The sequence below is a fragment of the Nuphar pumila genome, chromosome 6 (genome assembly GCF_984573655.1).
Source record: "Nuphar pumila chromosome 6, dmNupPumi1.hap1.1, whole genome shotgun sequence".
Taxonomy (NCBI): Eukaryota; Viridiplantae; Streptophyta; class Magnoliopsida; order Nymphaeales; family Nymphaeaceae; genus Nuphar; species Nuphar pumila.
Window position 1 is genome coordinate 15,261,083 of NC_143254.1, and position 21,191 is coordinate 15,282,273.

Genomic DNA, 21,191 nt, shown 5'->3' on the forward strand with positions numbered 1-21,191 from the left:
CAGATATCTTTATACAATTTTCACATTTATTTCCACGTAAGATTCAAGATGAATAATCTTTTAAGAGGGTAGAATTGTATGACCCAACCCAACTAAGTCGTGTGGGCTCAAACCCAGCTAGGCCCAGCCATGATAGGAGCATACATAATATAAAAAAATAGATAAAAATGAGAAATAAATGAATAGAGATGAAAAAAAAAGATTTTAAAATTTTAGGGAGGTAAAATTCTTCATTTTGAGGAATCACCCCCTTCATTTGAGAAAGAGCGAGCGTGAAGTCCTCCCCTTCTCCACTTTGTGAGAGTGGGGAAGTAGGGAGATCCCTTGGTTTGCAGACCAAGTCAATAAGCCAACTCGGTCTAGGTGCAAACCTTATTGAGATGGGCACTTTGCTCGAGATGGGCATGAACCTAGACCAAGTCGGGTCTATTGGGCCAAGACCGGGCAGTTTGGGTGAGACCTAGACCGAACCGGTCTGAAAAAAAAATGAGTCATATCGATCATATGTTGATCGACTTAGTCTGGGATGAACTGGATCGAGTCGGGCCTCAGCCACCCAGACCAGGTCGGACCAGTCTAAGACTCGACCCTTTCTAGGTTCAGTCGAGACCGAGTTTAGTCAAAGATTTAAAAAAAATGATGAGAACCAGGACAGGTCAGGTTAGGCCCTATCTCGGTTCCTTGTGATGGATCTAGAATGAACTGGACCAGACTGGTCTGGGTCCATTTCGATCCAGTTGAGCATAAATTGCTCCAAGTCAGACCAAACCCAAACTGAACTAGGTTTGAATCTAGTATGTACCTAAGCGGGTCAGTTTTAGATCCATGTGAGAACTAAACTAAATCTAGTCCAGTCTGTCCCTGACTGAGATTGAACTGGATCCAGTCCAGTATGTCTCTAACTAGAACTGAACTGGATCTTGTCTAGTCTGTCTATGATTGGATTATAATTAAACCAGTATAATTTGTCTCTGACTGAGATAGAACTGGATGCAGCCCAGTCTATTCTCAGTTGGAACAGATTGAGTCCAGTCCAGTTATACCGAACTATGTGATCCACATCACTTAGTGAGCAGATCTGATATGGGACATGGAGAGTTCAGTTGGGTTTGAATCCAAACCCAATAAGGTCCAGACTAGGTTAAGTAAACTCAATATACTAAAATCAGATCGAGCCTAGTCTAACCTTGGTTGAGTCAGGTCAAATCGCAGTGAGTTAAATTATCCTTGTATGTGTGACATGATATCTAATTAATAAAATAGTCATAACTTAGCACTCCAAACTCAGAATAAAGTGATGTTTGGTGTATTAGATTCATGATGCAGAGATGAATATGTTTGTCTTATGGTTCTAACCAAAATTGGCACAAAAAATGAGATTTGATAGATCACCTTGGAAGGGGTATTTGAGTAATTTTGATAAATATAAAGAATGTTTGTTTATTAGTATGAATACAATTATGTGACGATCAGATCCTACTATTATTGCTACGAGAGACTTGACTGCCTCCTAGAGTTCAACGTGTGCATTCGAAGTGAAGAAAATTATAAGCATTTTAGTTAATAATACATTGTATGCTGATGTATTTTGTGAATTAGACAACATGAAATCATGTTTACTTGAGATCACAATTGTATTCTATTGAGTTTGCAATTGTATATTAGAAATGCACCCTTTTATGAAGATGAGAAATGGAATGAAGGCATGTGACTGAGCCTTGGTGCCATAAATGATTTCATGTATTTATGAATTTTCACCATTAGTTGCATGTATTGATTTATTGTATTGTAGATAAATTGTATATTTGAATATGTGAAGAACTTAGAAATACATATATGAGAACAATTCTTGTGATGAGATTTTAAGTTTCATACAAGTTACAATTGTGTTACTGTGACTTTGAAATATCATAGCATGCTAAAACCCCATAAATTGTCGGAAGGTGACTGGTAAAAATAGCTATCTGATGGCAATCAGTATGAGAGATACCACTATTGGAGCCCTCAAAATTTATTGATGTAGAGAGACTACATCTCTACATGCTTCAAGAATTGGTCAATATCAGAACCCTAGGATTGTTTCTTGAGAATGCTTAATTGAGGATATTCCTTGAGAACACTTATCAAGATACTGTGAATATGAACTTGAGAAAGAATTTATGTGAGAATTCATGAAATACATATTATATATGTCCTAGAGAATTATGTTTTAACCTAGAGATTTGGGACTCTATAATAAAATTAAGAAGTAGCATGAGCCACGAACCTTGGAGCAGGTATAACTCTACTTACTGGCTTACTGCAGTGTAGAGAGAGTGTGTGGTTCATAGTTTGGCTAACACCATAGAATTTTGGTATGCTGCATGGGTTGCTATGCCCATAGGAGGCTATTATCAGTATAGCCAAAATAGATAGTTGTTATCATTGAAAAAATGCTAAGTTGTGAGAATTGAGTAAAAAACTAGAGAGATTTAAAAGATACAAATATATGTGTGTTGCATGATCAAAAACTAAAATAAGACTAGAGGCTTAAAGCCTGCTACAGTTGTAAATATGAGTTTAATTTGCTTGTAATTTATTTCTTAATGAGTTTTAGACTCACTCCTTTTAATAATTACAACTGTAAGTTTCAAGTGACTTCGCGAGATAGGATTTGAAGGTAGGACATTGTCAGCCTTCTTCAGAATGTAGGTAACTTCATCTTTCGGCAAAGAAGTTATATTATTTTCCTTTTATTTATTGAACTTGGGAGGTAATGCATCATTTGGATGATGTAGCCTTAGTGGCTTGACTTGATTATATGGGATTTGTTTTATTGACATTAATTGATGATTGTTTATTTAGAAAAAAAATTTATGTCATGTTTTTGTGTGATACTTTGGTATTTTTCTTTGAAAAGTAATACCCAAGAACCCAAACTCTAGAGGTCCCGGATTAGAGTGTTACAACTGTTCAGTCTGATGGTGGTTTCCTATGAACAAGGATCTATAGAGTGGCTAAGTGCCATGAAGCACAACCAATCACATGACAATATTTCATGCGGGGTATAATGTTGTCATGTGATTGACTATAGCACTTAGCTGCTCTTTTGATCTCAACTCAGTTTCCTATAATGATCGATGTTTGAGGGAGACCAAGTTTTTTAAAAGTTTATCGAAAAGAGCCTCCTAGGCCACCACCCACATTGAAAATGGAAAGCTCATGGCTATCATGATATTCCCTATATATTAACATTCATCCTTTGAGGTAGGTGATTACCCTTTAGCTCTAGATAGGAGGCATCTGAGCACTCACCTATCTCCTAGAACTTTGCCCACAGGGAGACCACCTTAGCATCATAGGTTGACCCTTTCCGTTTTGTTGGAGTTTTAGTCCCTTTACTTCATTACCAAAAATTCGAAGCCAAAGTTTGAGGGCCATCTTTATAGAGAAGATGGGCCACAAAACATCACTCATTCTGATCGAGCTTCCCTGCACAACCTCATAAGAGATGAGCTTAGTGCCTTTATTCATGATTGCCTCCTCTCCTCCTCCAGTCATTTACGATGATGGATTCATTCTTGTAACATCTCAAGGAGGGACATATGACCAAATTCTATCGTTCTCTTTCCACTCATGAGAACACCTTTGGCATAGCATTTGAGACTCAAGTAGGCACAATAGCTGCAAATCCAATTGCCCAATCTAGCCCATTTTTTTTAAAACCTTGGTAGAAGGCACTCTATGCTAATAAATCTACACTTCACATTCTACCAACCAAACTCTCTGTGGCAAAGGTTTTCCAGATAAGCCATTGATCTTAATAAAAGGTGGGCACATCTTATCTTCAATCCCATGACCAAGAGCCAGCAATCCTCTATTAAGAGATCTCAAGAAGCTCTCAATGTCTCACTAATTCAGAGTACAACTCAACAAGCAATCCTCCAACATATTTGACAAGTCAGTGAAGAAGTAATTAAATTGGGAGAGGCACCACTATTCCACTCGCAAAGGATGAACGCTTATGTGAGAGAAAGAGTTGTAAGGTCTCTTAAATAAGGTGATCCAGATCCACAAGATTCACATGTATTGAGTCTTGATCCAAATTCATAAGAGGAAGGTCCACACATTATGAAAAGTCCCACATTGTCTAATTTAACAAGAGTTGTATGAAAAGAAAGACTGTAAGAAATCCTATAAGATTAGGAAACCATGCAAACTTGAAAAACCTTTCTTATGTGATATTGAGAAACCTCTCTTATTTCTTGTGACAAGATAATTTAAATATACATATCTCCCTCTTTTAGAAAATCATTGTAATAGAGAAAGAGAGAGAGTTAACTATGGATGTAGGCTTAGCCCAGTCGAACCACGTAAAACTGTGTGCCATTCTTTTTTTTGTGATGTTTTTGCTTGATCAGATTTGATCCAATGTCAGATCCATTTCATTTTCATGGTATGAGATCCATGATCATTTAAATTTAGAAGAAGTCATCCCTAGCTATGATATTTAGTCAAAGTACATGATCGATTAACGCTATTGGTTGAATATCGCTGGACAATTCAAATTTGAAGGTTGGTTGTCAATTGGTGTGGAATTGTAAGGTAAGCTTGTTGGTTGTAAATTTGTTTTTGCATCAATGGGTGTCAATTAGGATGTTTGTTGATCGTTGTTGTGTTAGTGCATGTGATTTGGTTAAAATGAGTTCTTCTCTTGTTCCTAATGCGGCAATTCAGTGGAACACCTTTTTGAGTTTGGTCTCGACAAAACTTGATCATAATAATTACATGTTGTGGTGATCAGTCAGGATTTAATTAAATTTGTTAATAGGACATGTCATGCTCCAATATCTGAGTGTGACCAAGGAAGGTGAAACTCGTTCCATAAATCTTAAGTTTTCTGTGTAGGTACGGTCAGACCAGCTAGCCCTAAGTTGGATAAAGGCCACTATGATTGAAGTTGTGCTCAGTCAAATTATGAGGATTCCTAATGCTAGAGAAATGTGGGTGGCTCTGGAGAAAGCATATGAAGTTTTAAAATCAAGCAAATGAAAAAATATTTTCAAGATGTTAGTAAAGGAGATAAGTCCATGACAAAATATCTGAACCATGTAAAATATTTGTTTGATTCTCTAAGTGATGTTAATAAAATAATTTTTGATGTTGATCTTGTTCATTATACGTTGAATGGTCTCACCCATGAATATGAAAGCTTTGTTACTACTATGACTACACTTGAGAAGCTTCCTTCATTTTATGGATTATATGATATGTTGCTAAATCAAAAAAAGAGGATCCAACTATTAAATCAAAGATCCCCTCAAGACACCTTTGCCACTACTTTTTTTGCTTAGCAAGGAAGAGGCCGTGGTAAATGATTTTCTAGTCAATTCAGAGGAGGAAGAAGTGGCGGCAAAAGTAGGGGCAAGAACAACTTTAAAAATTTTGGTGGTCGTGGTCATGAATTTCCTACACGAAATAACCAAGGCAAAAGTCATGGTGGGCAGGATAAGGAAAATCCCAATAAGAAAGTGGTTATTTGTCAGTTTTGTTGTCAAAGAAATCAATCAGCTAGAAATTGTTGAGATATTCCCAAGGCGTTACTGTGATTTTAAACATGTCATTTGAAAACTCCAACTTGTACTCAGATACAAGAGCAACTCACCATATAACCGCAGAGGGAGAAGATATGTCAAAAAAATAAGAATACCAGGGTCCAGAAATGGTTATGATATGTAATGATTCTAATCTTTCCAAAACCACATCAAGTACAATTATTTTTCCTTCTAAGGATAGATCATTTATTTTAAAGAATGTTTTTCTCATTCCTCAAATTAAGAAAAATCTTCTTTCGGTAGCCTGTTTCACTCATGATAATAATTGCATATTAGAGTTTCACACTACATGTTTCTACATTAAGGATATGAAGAACAAGTCTACCTTCCTAAAGGGTCAAAGTGAGGAAGGTCTATTATGTGGATCAAAAGGAAGGAGCAGTCAAGAAGAGGAGTTAAGGTTCTCTTTGCTCAGAACACTACAAAAAAACTGTGGATTAGCGACGACCGAAATTTGTCGCTAATCCATCGCTAAACAGCTTAGCGACGGATCAACGGCGGATTAGCGATGGATATCTTCCATCATGAATTTTTCGATGCTAAATCAGGACAGAATATATATGTCGCCTATTTCGTCGCTAAGTAGCGACAGACTGTATCTATTGCCAGTTCTGTCGCTAAGTTGCGACAGAATAACGAATGCCAACATCCGTCGCAAAGCCGTCATTACTATACAGTGACTTTGGTTTAGCGACAGATTTATAGTCGTTACTAATCTGTCGCTACATTCAACGCTAATAGTAATTAGCGACGGATATATCCATCGCTAATCCGTCGCAAACAAGGGAAAAAATAAAAAAATATATATTTGAAAATTAAATATCAAGAAAATTTTTCCCGTGATACAATTTATATTTCCTGTATAATTTATAATTCCTGTGAATAAAAAACAAAGTACACATCAAAATACATATAAAAAGAAACTAAAACAATTAATCGATCCACTTTCAAATTCACAAATTCTAATTATTTACAATTCAACATTTACATTTTTGAAACAAAAAGAAGGTAGAACAAATTCAACACATGAATCTAATCATCGCCAAGATTTTATGTGTCCTCTTGTTCATTGTCTTTATCTGTCTCTTCAGCTCCACTACGCTGATTATCGCCAGCAACCTACACAAGAAAAGAAAGGTCAGTATTGATAAACAAAATATATTGAAATAAATTATACTCTATATGTGATTCTATCATCCTCATATATGTTCTAAGGCAGTTAAAAAATTGTATATGTGATTTTATCATGCTGATATGTGTTCTAAGGCAGTAAAAAAACTATATATGTGATTCTATCATGCTCATATGTGTTCTTAAGGCAGTAAAAGAAACTTATATGTGATTCAATCATGCTCGTATATGCTCTAAGGCAGTAAAAAAAATGTATATGTGATTCTACCATGCTCATATGTGTTCTAAGGTAGTAAAAAAACTTTATATGTAATTTAAACATGCTCATATGTGTTCTAAGGCAGTAAAAAAACTGTATATGTAATTCTATCATGCTCATATGTGTTCTTAAGGCAGTAAAAAAAACTTATATGTGATTCAATCATGCTCATATGTGTTCTAAGGCAGTCAAAAAAATTGTATATATGATTCTATTATGCTCATATGTGCTCCAAGGCAGTAAAAAAACTTTATATGTGATTCTATCATGCTCATTTGTGTTCTAAAACAGACAAAAAACTATATATGTGATTTTATCATGCTGATATGTGTTCTAAGGCAGTAAAAAAACTATATATGTGATTCTATCATGCTCATATGTGTTCTTAAGGCAGTAAAAGAAACTTATATGTGATTCAATCATGCTCGTATATGCTCTAAGGCAGTAAAAAAAATGTATATGTGATTCTACCATGCTCATATGTGTTCTAAGGTAGTAAAAAAACTTTATATGTAATTTAAACATGCTCATATGTGTTCTAAGGCAGTAAAAAAACTGTATATGTAATTCTATCATGCTCATATGTGTTCTTAAGGCAGTAAAAAAAACTTATATGTGATTCAATCATGCTCATATGTGCTCTAAGGCAGTCAAAAAAATTGTATATATGATTCTATTATGCTCATATGTGCTCCAAGGCAGTAAAAAAACTTTATATGTGATTCTATCATGCTCATTTGTGTTCTAAAACAGACAAAAAACTATATATGTGATTATATCATGCTCATATGTGCTCTAAGGCAGTCAAAAAACTTTATATGTGATTCTACCATGCTCATATGTGCTCTAAGGCAGTCAAAAAATTGTATATGTGATTCTATCATGCTCATATGTGTTCTAAGGCAGGCAAAAAACTGAATATGTGATTATATTATGCTCATATGTGTTCTAAGGCAGTCAAAAAAACTTTATATGTGATTCTATCATGCTCATATGTATTCTAAGGCACAAAAAAAACTAAATATGTGACTATATCATGCTCGTATGTGTTCTAAGGCAGTCAAAAAAATTGTATATGTGATTCTATCATGCTCATATATGCTCTAAGGCAGTTAAAAAACTTTATATGTGATTCTATCATGCTCATATGTGTTCTAAGGCAGTCAAACAAACTCTATATGTGATTCTACCATGCTCATATGTGCTCTAAGGCAGTCAAAAAATTGTATATGTGATTCTATCATGGTCATATGTGTTCTAAGGTAGGAAAAAACTTAATATGTGATTCCATCATGCTCATATGTGTTCTAAGGCAGTAAAAAAACTTTATATGTGATTCTATCTTGCTCATATGTGCTCTAAGGCAGTCAAAAAACTATATATATGATTCTGTCATGCTGATATGTATTCTAAGGCAGGCAAAAAACTATTTTTGTGATTCTATCATGCTCATATGTGTTCTAAGGCAGGCAAAAAAACTATATATGTGATTCTATCATTCTCATATGTGCTCTAAGGCAGTCAAAAAACTGTATATGTGATTCTATCATGCTCATATGTGTTTTGAGGCAGGCAAAAAACTGTATATGTGATTATATCATGCTCATATGTGTTCTAAGGCAGTCAAAAAACTGTATATGTGATTTTATCATGCTCATATGTGCTCTAAGGCAGTCAAAAAAATGTATGTTGGATTTTATCATGCTCATTTGTGTTATAAGGCAGACAAAAAAATGTATGTGATTCTACGATGCTCATATGTGTTCTAAGGCAGTTAAAAAACTTTATATGTGATTCAATCATGCTCATATATATTCTAAAGGTAGTAAAAAAACTATTTTTGTGATTCTATCATGCTCATATGTGTTCAAAGGCAGTAAAAAAACTGTATATGTGATTCTATCATGCTCATATGTGTTCTACGGCAGTAAAAAAACTGTATATGTGATTCTATCATGCTCATATGTGTTCAAAGACAGTAAAAATATTATACTGAAATATTATATAAAAGGTCAGTATTGATAAACAAAATATACTGAAATAAATTATATCCAATGCACATAAGTTAAGGCAATAAAAGTTATATGAAATCTAACGACATGCAATATATCACATGAAACTTTCATTCTTGAGAGACACCTGCAATCGAAGTTCCCGTGTTCTGCAAAAAACGGTTGAACTCATCTGAGAGAATGTCGGCAATTGTTTCATGGAAGTAGTCACGCATTGTGTCCTTAACGATCTGGCGTACATCATCACCGAAAAAAATAGGATGCTTGGAGCTGAAGCCGATGAGAGAAGTCTGTGAGCCATGACTGGAGGAAGCAATGACTGGTGAGGTGTTCATATTACTCCTAAACTCGAACACACGACCCTTTTTGGGTTCACCTGTTGCAGTCACCCTTACTGCAGGATCAAATGATTGATGCTGAGTAGAGTCATCGCCATATTGCTCTACCATCTGTTGCTCATATGCCTCCTACAAAATAATGTTTATAGTATGCATTAATAATTAAGAATTATAATATTTATGAAAACTTGTATATTATAATAATTATTAATACAATAAATACATATTGTTGTCGTTCTCGCCTTCTCTGATATGAACTCTCATGTAGTCTTACATTTATGTGTTTCAACAAACACATCCTTGTATAGCACAATGCCTCCTTTTTCTGCTTCCTACGAAGTGAAATGATAAAAGATTTAGTTAACAGGTTTACAACAATACTTATAAAATTGACAATATATATATATTGATGAGTTACCATTTTCTTCAGGTGGCTCCCAAAAGTCCTAGATCCACCTGTGTGTAGATGAGCTTCGGGCATTTTCGCTCAATTTTGTGCAGCCTTCACTGAGCGGTTTCAAAATGCATCCCCTGCCCACTTATCGCACATTCCCTCCCGATAATCTCTCCTGACAGTAATAGGGTCATGTCCCTTCCACTGTAGTGGATCATCTATTTTGCCATATGCTTTTTTTGTTGCAGTCTTCATATTATGCAGCATGTCTGCAAATCGATTGACAGCCACCTTCTGCCATACCTTCCTTTCATCATTTTCTTCCATCGTAGTTGTGAAGTGATTCAAAGCCTATATATATTTTCAGAAAGTTAGTAGACATGACAATAACAAAAAATTAAATATGAAACACATTAACTATTATAAACAACTGTATACCGTGAATGAGGACCACAATCTGTCTATCACCTCTTTTGGATACTATTTTCATTGAGCGACCAGTCCTGATAGATGTTGAAGTAGTGAATTCCTAAAATCGCGTACTACTTTTTATGGTTCAAGCCTCATGCTGCACATGAATTGGTACACAGTAAATATCAATATACAATATTTATAAGATATGCAATAAGTGAAAATAAAATACTTACGGTCGATTATCGATATATATTATTCGAATGAGTCTTCTTGTGCCACACTGAGAAGACTCTGCATCCTGTGTTGGCTCCTGACTTGTATGATCAACTGGTGTAGGTGGGTCATGTACATGCGAAACATCATCTGTAAAAAAATATGTTAGAAATTCTCAGAATGCACATTTCAACTAAACAAGCATCCAATTAGTTAAATGATATACCTATCAAAGGAGCCCGTAAAGATGAAGGTTGAGCTTGACTACTACTGGATGAACGACTACTGTAAGCTCCATGAACCATATTCTAACAAATAAAAAATGGCATGTAATACATTCAAATTGTTTCAAATCATTCACATCAATGCAATACATTTCAATAAATTCAAATAATTCAAATCAAGTATTGCAATACATTCAGAATCAATCTCAAAACCTTGATTTTGAATTGAGAATCAAGACTCAATCTTTAGATAGAACTTTGAAGATTTTAAAAAATAAAGGATAAACTTGATTTGAAGCTTGAGTTTTGAAATCAGAAGATGAATAAGGAATTTCAAAGTTAAATTGAACTTTGAAACTTGATATAAAATGCTAAATTGAATTTGAAATTGGAAATGAAAATGAATTTAAATTTTTTCAAAGTTAAATTAAACTTTGAAGTTGGGTTTGGATTGAATTTGGAATATAGGAGTAAATTTGAATTTTCAAAGTCAAATGGGACCTTGAAATTGAATTTTGAATTTCAAAATGAGATAGAAAGATGAATTGAAATAGAAATTAAAGATTGATTTGAGAAATGAAGAAGATATTTGAAAATATTCTAAAAAATCACTTGGATTTTGAAAAAGAATTTTAAAAATATGATGTAATTCTATCCTAGATGATGAATGGATTAAAAGAATTTAAAATTAGATTTTGAAAAGTGTATTTTATTCTTTAAATGAATTGAAATAAGATTGAAGATATAACACATTTCTGACTATGGTCATAAAATGTATGATATAATAATCGTATTTAAATTCAAGTGAAGAATAAAACATATTTTGGTGCCTTTATAGGGTTTAAAATGAAATTAACTCTCAATATATCTTGAATATAGCCATTGATATATGTTTTGAGTTCATTTTAAGTTAAACTCTGATAAAGAAAGAAAATATTTGAAAAATATGATGATTTTTTAAAAGAGATTCAGTGTGGATCCAGTGTTATTCCATAAAAGATGAAAATCATAAGTTTTGTTCACACCTTGACTATGGCCATTGATGCAAATCGTCAACTTAGGATTTAATCACCTTTTATTAGAATGGTGCATGTGTCATTCGTGTTTTCATTCGTGAATTTTTTGGAATGAAAAAGAAAAATGGTATGAAACAAGCATTTCTAAAAAAATATACATGCTCATACATTCTAATCTAGGACTGAAATGTAAAGAATTCTCATTAGATCTAACTATTACATTATTAAAATTTTAGATTTAAAATGACAGAATCCTAATCTAGAAAGAAAACTTGATACATTATATCTTTCCTGCAAAACAGGGTTAGCATAAGGCAAAGCACAGAATATGAAAAAGGAAAGCTAATGGACAATTTTGGAACTAGAATGTATTTTATAGGTGCTCATGGAAACATAAATATAATATAATATGCAAGAGATCCAATGATATGAGGTAAAATGTCAAATGAGATGCTATGCGAAATGTGAAATGGGGGAGCACTACAGTGGCTATGTAAATGCATCATTATTGTGAAACTATGTAGTGCAGGGAAGGTGAAGCCTAAATGTAATAGCTAATGACACACAAATGATGTATGCAAGAACGTAAGCGAATGGTGGTGACAAGATATTACTATGAAGAGATGACTATAGGTAGCATATTAGTGCAAAGTCCTGAAAATATGAGTTGCTGGGGTATGATATTGTGAATGTGAGATACAGTACAAAGATTTATATCATATGCAGGTGGAATGGATGCTGGATACAGTAACAGTGAGGGGTTGCTGCAATTACAACAAAGAAATGTATGGGTGAAGGCCAGTAATGCTATTCAGAGTGCTTCCAGTCAACACATCACAATGGTCCTAACCGACGCATTGATCATATATGATACATCAACTTTAACAACAATTAGTCTGTAACTTACCTTTATCGGCGACAACTTAATAGGCAACAACTCAATTGCCTATGCTGGTAAATTGTCTTTACAGCAGCGAGACATATCTCCAGCAACTGCAACTCGATTTACAGAAATTGATGGCATACAACATGTTGACATATTTCTTTTAAAAGGCAACAACATAGGGGTTCTTATATCATCAATCATGGACTTAACATAGCCAGTCAGTGGAGCTAGAAGGTAAATGCAATGTACAAGATGTTGCAAATGACCTGCTAGTGCTATATACAAAAGGGTAAGTGTGGCCAGAGTTGCTGATGTGCAGCAAGTGGGAAAGTGAGTGTGGGTATGGATGTAAAGGTATGGTGCCAAAGATTAGCAAAAGTGATGCTCAGCCAATCAGAATAAATAAAAAACTATAGCCAAGACATCCAATCTTAGCTCAACAAATCCTAATTTTATCGCAAATTAGAAACATGAACAAGGCATTCAATTCTCATGGCACCTACCTTTCTAGTCTGTTGAGGTAGCAAGTGGGCCACCAGAAAAGGCAATATGATGTTGGCTTTCTTTGTTCTAGTTAACACTAGAATCAGTTTAGTGTGGGGAAGGGAATCTAAAAGGGTATGGATCCATTACCCGACCAATATATGAGGCATTTTGGCTCAAGCTTATAATGATGAGGGAGTTTGATTAATAAGACAGTAGCCTTCATATGTTAACATCCACGGAAAAATAGGTGAATTGCGTCAAATCAGCCACAGGGCTCTATCACATGCAAGATAATGAAATGAAACTACTGCTAGAAAGCAAAATATTATGTAGGTATTGCTAAACTAAACATCATACATTGCATACAGAGAATGTAATGAAACATGAGCATAGAAAATTAATGGGCTTACCTGGAAATCAGAACATTGGATGCAGTGATGCAATGCGTATGTAATAAAAATGAAAGATGCAGATGAGAGAGGGGGAATGATGCGACGAAGTACAAATCTGAATGAAAATGCAGGTATATGAACCATAACAGTCAGTACACAGAAATAGGGATGTGACTAAAAGAAGAAATAAAGGGGCAAAATGTAATGCATAGACAATACTAGTAGAAAATGAATAGGCATAGGAATACGATGCAATATCTAGATGCAGAAGGCTAAATCATATAATTGTGTGATCATGGCTGAAGATATCCAAATGGAAATAACATGGTTGGTGATACTAATGCCAACAAAATGGAAATGAGCATAATGAGGCGATTGAAGTGAACATCATACAACAACAAACGAGAACTCAGAAAATAAGAAAGAAGAGTGCTAAACGAGATGCTACATTTGGCTTACCATTGCAGAGAAGCATATAGAATTGTAATAAAAAAAAAGAACAGATATTGGGCATCAAACCGCAGAGAATAAAACAATGAGGCAGGGGGGTCGCCCCCCTGTCGAAAAAAACAAAATGCGGCAGGGGGTCGCCCCCCTGCCGAAAAAAACAAACGAGGCAGGGGGGTGACCCCCTGCCGGAAAAGCAAGAGGGCGACCCCCTGTCCGAATAAAACAATGAGGCAGGGGGGTCCCCCCGCCCCCTGCCGAAAAAAGAAAGTGGCAGGGGGGCGACCCCCTGCCCGAATAAAACAACAAGGCAGAGGGTCGCCCCCCTGCCGGAACAAACAAAACGTGGCAGGGGGTCGCCCCCCCTGCCGAAAAAAACAAACGAGGCAGGGGGGCGACCCCCTGTCAGAAAAAATAAAAGGGGCAGGCGCCCCCCCTGCCAGAAAAAAAGAAGGGATTTACCTGGGAGACGTCGGGCGGCGGGCGGGGGAGCGGCTGACCGGGGGGCGGCGGACCGGGGAGTGACGGGCGACAGGCGGTGAGCCAGGGAGTGTGTCGGGCGGCGAAGGAGTGCATCGGGCGGGCGAGAGAGACGAAACAGGAAAGAGAAAAAAGGGCTCTGATTAGGGATTTACGGGAAAATTAGCGACGGATTTGGCGATGGCCTAATTCCGTCGCAACACCATCGTAAATTTACATAACCAGTTAGCGATGAAAGATTTTAGTCGCTAACGTCGTCGCTACGTAGCGACGAAAAAACTTTCATCGGCAAATCCATCGCTAATCGTCGTGTGTGTTGCGACTTAGCGACGGATTAGTTTCTCTCGCTAATCTGCCACAACGTTGCGACGGAAAAATCCGTCGTTAATATCCGTCGCTAATTGACAATTTTCCTGTAGTGGAAGAATACCTCATCATAAACATGGCACTGTAGGCTTAGACATCTTAGTAGGGTGTCATGGATATATTTCGATCTAGACAATTTTTGTCTTATGATAATAGTTTGTATTTATCTACTTTATGTTCTAGCTAGTTATGTAATTGCAAAGACACATAATTTTGCATTTGGATAAGCTAAGACTATTGCTTTCTGTCCTCTTGAGATTTTACATGTTGATTTGTGGGATCAATGCCTAACTCTATACATGCATATGAAAATCATTCTCGTAGTTTTTAACCTCCTAATGCATATGGGTGCCCTTTCTTTTTCACATGTCGTACTTGCTGTGTGGGAGGCACATGCATGACTTTTTCAAAGAGAGAGAGATCATCATTCATATAAAGTTGTAAAGGTCCGACTACTGAATGGTTTATTCGATATGTTGGAGACTTGTAGACAATGCAATTTTGACCAGAACAGTTTTTTTTTTTAAATCCTACAAGTATTTTATAAGATAAATCTTAGTTCAATTAAATTTTTAACCTTCAAAATGATATTTTAAAGAGTTTTATTCAAAACAAATTTTACACTAGATAGTGTTATATTTTAAATATGATATAAATCAAGTCAATCTTACACAAAAAATAGAAAGTTACGATGAAAACAAGATGGCGTACTCGATTGAAAACCTTTTAAGGGTATTTATTTTGAATGTTATTTTAACTACCGAAACAATAGAATTCGGTTTTTCACTTAAAAGAAGAATTAAAACAATGTATGTTAGATTTCCAATTTACCAAGCTTTGCCTTAATCTAATATTCAAGAAAGGAAATATGGCTAAAAGAAGTTAGCATATTAGTGTATTATCGGAACTGATTGTTTGATGACAAGTCTCGGCTTGGTCAATTTTTTTTTCTTATCCATATCTTGTTGTTAGTACCTTTTTTCCTTGTAGTTAGAGCATGATATCTTGTCATCAGAAGTGACCAAAAAATATTATGGCATTGGAATTTTCTATCTTGTTATCAAAGCTTTCTGGTGACATGTATTTATTGTCAGAAGCATGGATGCACACAAGTCGAGCTTGGCTCGCCAAGGTAAACTGGTGTACATGCTCGGCTTGAGCTCAGCCAAAGCTTGAACCACTAGTGTTTAGGCTCGGCTCGTGCTGAGTATCATGTCGAGTTGAGCTCGGTCTGGCCTCAGTAGAGAGAGAGAGAGAGAGAGAGAGAGAGAGAGAGAGAGAGAGAGAGAGAGAGAGAGATCCGGTGAGTCATCGGGCCTTAGCGAGCTTCTTGACTGTGCACCAACACTTGACGAGAATCTTGCAGATGGCATTTTTCAGGAATATTCAATCGGTGGTCTTGTTCATGAGGGAATCAGTGTGGCTGGCAAAGTCGTGGTCGCAGAGCGCTGAGATGATGGTCGAGAGGGCCCCCCGACGGTCAATCTTGCTGAAGGCAATGATATGCATCATCCAGTAGATGTGGGTGAGGTGAACGACAATGATGCGGAAGGTGGTATTGCCGCTGGACAGGTTGAGGTTTTTCGACGAAGTGCAAGTGGTCCATGTTAGGGTTCACGGCATCAAGCCACTCCTGCAGGGGCAGCGGCATCTTGAAGGGTTTCAACAGCTCTTCAGCAATATATATATATATATATATATATATATATATATATATATATATATATATATATATATATATATATAATATAATATGAGCCGAGCCTTATCGAGCTCGATAGGATGATCAAACTCAGCTTGTTTGCTCGACCGAACCTCAGAGATTAGTTCAAGCTGGGCTCATTTATGGGATGAGCCAAGATTGAGCCGAGCTCAAGCTGGCTCAGTTAGTTGTGCATCCCTAGTCAGAAGTTCCTTACCTTTATTTTCCGAAAGTGCATGAAAAATGAGGATAAACTCTACCTAACTAGCCATTTTCACACTAAATTGTGGATTATCCTTTTCACATTCATTGAATCCAGTTTACTTTAGATTTCTTAACTCTTAAGTAGAATCCTCAACCAATAGGATTGTGTATTGCGGTCTCTTGACCAATCAGGATCAGGATACTCTGCAACAGCTTAATCTGAATATTTAGGTGAAAAATCCATAAATCAAGACTCAAAACCCTATTGGAAACCTATAAATATGGTGAATCCCCTTCATTTCAAGTATTTGGGAACTGGAGCAAGGATTTGAGACTACATCGTGAGTGATTTAGCTTAGGCATCCCAACCCTGCTGAGCCAACTATCTTACCTACTTAGTTCTTCTAGGTTCAGTCCTAAGATCCACTCCATCAGACCCAAGCATTCGTCAAGCTCGTGCCCTACAAAAAATGCTATCGGATTGCAAGCTCGACAACTAACCTAGGAGGGCTCACCAAGCACGTGTTTGTTTTTTAATATTTGTACTGTCTTTTGTATTTCGTGTTTTAATTGGTGGTGCCCCGCACTACCAACATCACTTTTTTTAAGAGTTCATGTGTAAATTATGTGAGTGATTTTAATCTCTTCTCTAGAATTGTCCACTGTGATTTTTTTTTTTGTTTTTTGAAAGGCAGACTGGGTTTTGGCAGACCCCTACCAGTTATACAACTATAACATTGGGGTTTGAACCTGCAACCTCCCAACACAAGGTGATGTTCACTAGCTACTCCTACCAGACAAAAGGAGCCCCGTTGGTGACTGCAAGTTTCTTCTGTAATTGTTTCAGCCCGTAATTCATTTCTCTGAATTTTGATTTTATGATAAGAGATAGACTCGTTAAAAAGAAGATTCTGATTTGGTGTTGCTTAGGGGATTTTCTTGCCCTGTATGTGTATGTGAATGTGAGTCATTATTCCTATGCATGTTTTCTATTTAGCAATAATTGTCTACCTTGTTTTCCTTTCCTTTTTTCTCTTATTTGGTGACTTCACCACAATTTATGTCACATTTGATGTTACGATACCATCTGCGTGTGAAATTTTGGTAGCTTGTGGGGCTATTGATTTTTGAAGCCCCTAAAACCCTGCTTACATGTAACAATCTCATGATTCAAAACCCATTTCCCACTAATGGCATATGTAGGTTTCAATTCACATAAAAGGAAAAAAAAGAGGGGAGAGAAAACAGGGAAAAAGGTGATTTTTACTCAATAGTTTCATACTTCCATTAGCACCTAATATTTACCTATTAAGTTCTTGTACACAATTGTTGTTGGCCCAAATCATGTAGTCTTCTGATCCCACGTACCCCCACCACCTTTAAACCCATTTTGGAAGACACCATCCAGAAACATACAAAAACCTAATTTGAAAAGGATGCTACTCAAACAAGAGGAATATTTTATATGCTTGCTCACCCACCAAGTAGAACCACCCATTGGATACCTGCTCACGTGCAAATGTGGACCGTCCATCTTTGAATGGATGGTGCTTAAGTTACCCCAATATATGTGATGTTAAATAAAATCTTTTATAGTGATAGGCCATTGGTTTTTTTAGCTAATTAAAGCCGAGGATTAAAAAAAAAGATATTAAAATGATTCAAGTTAAAGAGTAATGACTTGTGTTCTATAGAATTTGCTATTCTCAACTACAATTACTAAATAGCATACAAAGTCTCCGCACACCTGTCTAAGCGTGGCTTAAGGCTTTCAAGTTGAAGGAGGTCAAGATGTCGATATCCATGGTGTGCTTTGCCTAAAGGCTTAAGCCAAATGAGAAACTATGCATGATGTGTGCAGAAAAGTATTCATGGAGTTTTATACTGCAGGCATTTGATGATTAGGGTTCATGGTCAACGCGGCACCTCTTGACTCGTAATGAGACGTCCAATAATATTGGTCAGCGACATGATTGATAGCATGCTTGCAAGTGATGCATTGAGACTACGGGTGGGCATCGCGCTGGCTCGGGCCAGGCCTGTTTAGAGCTCGACCTGTCAGGCTTTAAGTGTGGCCCGGCTGGGAGATGACCATTTATTAAAGGGGCAGGTTTTGGCCTGGTTCTTAACGGGCTCGGATTTGAAGAGCAGCCCATGACCCTACCCATTCTTCTAATGACCCTACCCGTTTTTCCTTCTCTTTCCTTTCTTCTTGTTTTTGATGAGAAATATCCTGGTCGTCATGCACACAAGCAACCAGATGAAGGCAGTGGTTCGTGGGGGAGGCTCAGCTGTTAGATGATACCATGGACCATGTGGCCCACTTGGTTCAAGGGACCCACGGGATCATTCCTATGAAACAAAAGTAAATGAGCCCGTAAAGTTTCCATCTTCCCCTTGATTCATGGAATATAATAAACATAATAAAAGAACGCAGAAGAAATGTGCTCTTAGTCTTATCCCTATCCAACCTTTACAAAATAACAAAACGATTATTTTATCCTCAACATTGATGATATCTTTTTTGGATATTCGAATGACCGATCAAAACATGCGGGCTGAGCACGCAGCATAACAGATCCTACCTGTGTGTAGGGATGGCAGTGGACTGGGGGAAAGTGGGGCCTCGCCCCGTTTGGACCGGGGATGAAGGGTATGAAACCGGGATGGAGGCAGGGACGAAGGTTAAAATTCATTCCCGTTCGGGGATGGACTTACATTTTTCCCCGTCCCATCCCCAGTCCTTCTAAAAGATGGCAATAGACTACGGGAAAACGGGCCCCGCCCTGCCTCATCCCAGTTTGAACCGGGATGGAGGACATGAAACGGGGATGAAGGCGGGGGTGGAGGTTGAAATCCATCCTCCGTGCGGGGATGGAGGCAGGGATAGAGGTTTTGATTTGTTTATATATATATATATATATATATATATATATATATATATATATATATATATATATAAAAGCTGTGCAATCACTAGGAGCGTAATGCCAGCCGAATGATGTCATTGAGCGTTCATCGCATGTCAACCTCAATTTCTGCAATAATATCTTTGCACTAAAAGTGTGCGTCACTAAAGGTCTGAGACTTTTAGCGGCACACTCAAGACCTTTACTCGCACACACTTTTAGTGCATCAGTAAAGGTCTTTTTGCAAAAATTAATGTTGAGTGCTCAGCATTATCCCGCTGATAGTTGCGTACCTAAGGATTGGGCAGCTACCATATATATATATATATAGAGAGAGAGAGATGCTAACCACTTTACTAGTTAATCGCTCAGCTTTGAAAGGTTTTTATCATGTTTTACTCAAATATAATTGCACAGATGTATCAGATATGGTTAATTTACTAAAAAACAATGCTTTGATCATGTTTTTTTATTAAAAAATATGATTTTTTAAACCATGAATATTTAAGAAAATCTTGAATTGTTAATTTTCCTAAACCTTATAAAAACCTACCTGCATATCAAAATAGGATGTTACAAAAGTCGATTCATATAAAATAAGAAATGTAGAAGCCATCTGTATAGTCAGATTTAAGAAATACATGAAAAAAACCCTTCAAAATCCTGATTAACTGAAAAGTTAACTAGAAAAGTTATAGGAAGTTACCAATATAAACGTGAGAGATACGTGCCAACCACATTCATGCACATCATTGACCCGGAAAACAGTAACCCTCACATGGAGACATCCAATACTCTCCGAGTTGATTCGCCCAAGGCACGTGCCAAGAAGGAGGTCCCCACCACCACCCCCACTTGATGATTACGGTTTCCAAATACTTCATTTATTGGTAGAGACTTTATCTGCAACTAACTAATGCTACAAGCCGATTATACTGCTCCATCCAATCAACAAGTGCCACGTGTCATTCGTACGTCTACCAGTGGATGAGCTCTGCCGTGTCTATCCACATCCTTTCTCCAAGAGGAAAAAGAAAATTACAGCCATGAACATAATTAAATACTGTAGTGACTAGAGCCAGCAGCTTTTGAAAAAATAGCACAGTAAAACCTGGCACAATCTGTGTGTGGGAGCCGTTGGTTTGCATGGAAGGATCTCTCTTTTTCTCTCTCTCTCTCTCTCTCTCTCTCTCTCTCTCTCTCTCTCTCTCTCTCTATATATATATATATATATATATATATATATATATATATATATATATATATATATATATATATATATATATATATATATATTTTGCCCGTTGAACGGGTATTCATCGAATGTAAAAAACAAAGGATTAACAACGGTCTTTAACCGCGTCTAATTCCCTGATCAGAAAAAGCACATATAGCGGCAGTTAGTGACCACCACTGAAGGTGTTTTAGCTTAGAATTAGCGCGCTCATCCGACATAATGTCAATGGGTTACTCTATATATATAGGATAATTGGAATATGTTTATCAGCAAAATATGTTTGCTGGAATGAACTAGTCATTTTCATTGTTTCTTTTTTGCAAAATCTAACCCTGCAGATGCATTTGGTGTGCTCCATTTGCTAGGAATCGACTGTTGAATCATCTTAAATGGATAAAAAAATGTGATTTTTGATTCTTGAATATTTACAAAAATTCTGAGCTGTTGATTTTTAGGCCTTAAAAGATCTTTCTTATACATTGTAATC

The 21,191-nt window shown here is 36.5% G+C and overlaps 1 protein-coding gene across 1 annotated transcript in view; it reads left to right on the forward strand.

Moving 5' to 3' along the window:
* LOC149834082 (TMV resistance protein N-like) overlaps positions 1 to 12,497 on the forward strand; it is a 29,127-nt gene extending 16,630 nt beyond the window's left edge. Inside the window, exon 6 of the mRNA XM_090009279.1 lies at positions 12,322 to 12,497. Coding sequence (XP_089865405.1) covers positions 12,322 to 12,497 — 176 coding nt within the window. The remainder of the gene's footprint in view (positions 1 to 12,321) is intronic.
* Positions 12,498 to 21,191: the final 8,694 nt, after the last annotated feature.